Source organism: Canis lupus, chromosome 30, assembly GCF_003254725.2.
Source record: "Canis lupus dingo isolate Sandy chromosome 30, ASM325472v2, whole genome shotgun sequence".
NCBI classification, from domain to species: Eukaryota; Metazoa; Chordata; class Mammalia; order Carnivora; family Canidae; genus Canis; species Canis lupus.
Window position 1 is genome coordinate 198,511 of NC_064272.1, and position 1,861 is coordinate 200,371.

General features: G+C 37.2%; 1 protein-coding gene across 1 annotated transcript; it reads left to right on the forward strand.

The window, feature by feature from the left end:
* Window positions 1-367: 367 nt before the first annotated feature.
* Window positions 368-1,318, forward strand: LOC112675495 (olfactory receptor 4K2). Its single transcript, XM_025472057.1, has one exon. The coding sequence runs from the start codon at window positions 368-370 to the stop codon at window positions 1,316-1,318; it is 951 nt and encodes a 316-aa protein (XP_025327842.1).
* The last annotated feature ends 543 nt before the right edge of the window (window positions 1,319-1,861 follow it).

A 1,861-nucleotide genomic window follows, 5' to 3' on the forward strand; every position in this document is an offset into this window, starting at 1 on the left:
CACATTGTCATCCCAGAGCAAGTGCTTACTTGCTATTATCTGTAGGATTATACAGATGAATAGAGGACAAATATGTAGATAAGTAGATACCTTCTGGATGATATAATCTCAATTTGATTGCTATTTAGTAACAAAAAAGAAAGTGTTATTTTCAACATCTATGACTTTACTGGTATTTCACTGTGATCTCTAATATTCTATAATTATCTTTCAAACTAACATACCAATGAAAATGGAAAAAAATAGTAGAGATAGAGGAAACAGTCTATGAAAGTGGATTCTTGGAGCTTTTGCTTAAGTAGAATCACACTTTCTCTCTCTCTCTCTCTCTCTCTTTGATACAGGTTTTCACCTATCAATCAGGCCAATGGATGCGGCCAATAAGTCTGTTTCTGAATTTGTTTTGCTGGGACTCTCTAAATCCTGGGAACTACAGCTGTTTTTCTTCATGGTGTTTTCACTGTTTTATGTGGCAACAATCATTGGTAATAGCCTCATAGTCATCACAGTTATAGCCGACTCTCACCTACACTCTCCTATGTATTTCCTGCTTACTAACCTTTCTGTTCTTGATATGTCACTTGCTTCCTTTGCCACCCCTAAGATGGTTACAGACTACCTCACTGGACATAAAACTATCTCCTTTGATGGCTGTATCACCCAGATATTTTTTCTACACCTTTTTACTGGTACTGAGATAATTTTACTTATGGCCATGTCCTTTGATAGGTATATTGCAATATGCAAACCTCTCCGCTATGCTTCAGTCATAAGTCCCTGGGTGTGTGTTGCCCTCGTGGTGGCTTCCTGGATTGTGGGAGTCATGCATTCAATGAGCCAGGTCATATTTGCTCTCACATTACCATTCTGTGGTCCCAATGAAGTAGACAGCTTTTTCTGTGACCTTCCTGTGGTGTTCCAGCTGGCTTGTGTGGATACTTATGTTCTGGGCCTCTTTATGATCTCAACTAGTGGCATAATTGCCTTATCCTGCTTTATTATTTTATTCAATTCATATGTTATTGTCCTGGTTACTATCAAACATCATTCTTCAAAAGGATCATCTAAGGCTCTTACTACATGCACAGCTCATTTCATTGTTGTCCTTATGTTTTTTGGGCCATGCATTCTTATCTATATGTGGCCACTAAACAGTTTTCTTATAGATAAGATTCTGTCTGTGTTTTATACCATCTTCACTCCCATTCTGAACCCAGTAATATATACCTTAAGGAATCAAGAAGTGAAGACAGCTATGAGGAAACTGAAAAATAGGCTTCTAAATCCCAACAAGACAACTCCTTTGCATTATTTTTAGTTTTAAATTCTAGTTCAAGTTTTAACTTCCTAGGCATTATATGTCACAGTTTTGGTGTACACAGGATTGTGACAAGGCTTTTATTTCTGGAGTTCTCATCAAATTGTAATTGAACCAAATTGAATCAAATTGTATTTTTTTTCAAATTATAAATATTGAAACTACTCTCTGTCATATGTTTAAAATACATGTTAGATATCAGAAGAGCAAGTTGACATTAACAATTTCTTCCAGAAGCAAAGACTATGTAAACTATGCCTACAGTCCCTGTTTCAGATAGGAAATTAGAGATTAATAATCTATTCACTGGAAAAGATGAACAAAAAATGAGAAAAGGAGGTACAAATTAAAGGGGAACTAGAAGATAATAGCATTTATATACAATTTGTCACTGAAGGCAGGGTGCGCCTTGGTGGCTCACTTGGTTAAGCATCCCATTCTTCATTTCAGCTTAGGTCATGACTCAGGGTAGTGAGATGGAGCCCAGTTTAGGGCAATGTGCTCAGCGCAAAGTCTGCTTGGGTTTCTCTCTCCCTGCCCTGC

Excerpts from the sequence above, each read along its gene's own strand:
- LOC112675495 (XM_025472057.1), top strand. The coding sequence starts at position 368 with ATGGATGCGGCCAATAAGTCTGTTTCTGAATTTGTTTTGCTGGGACTC.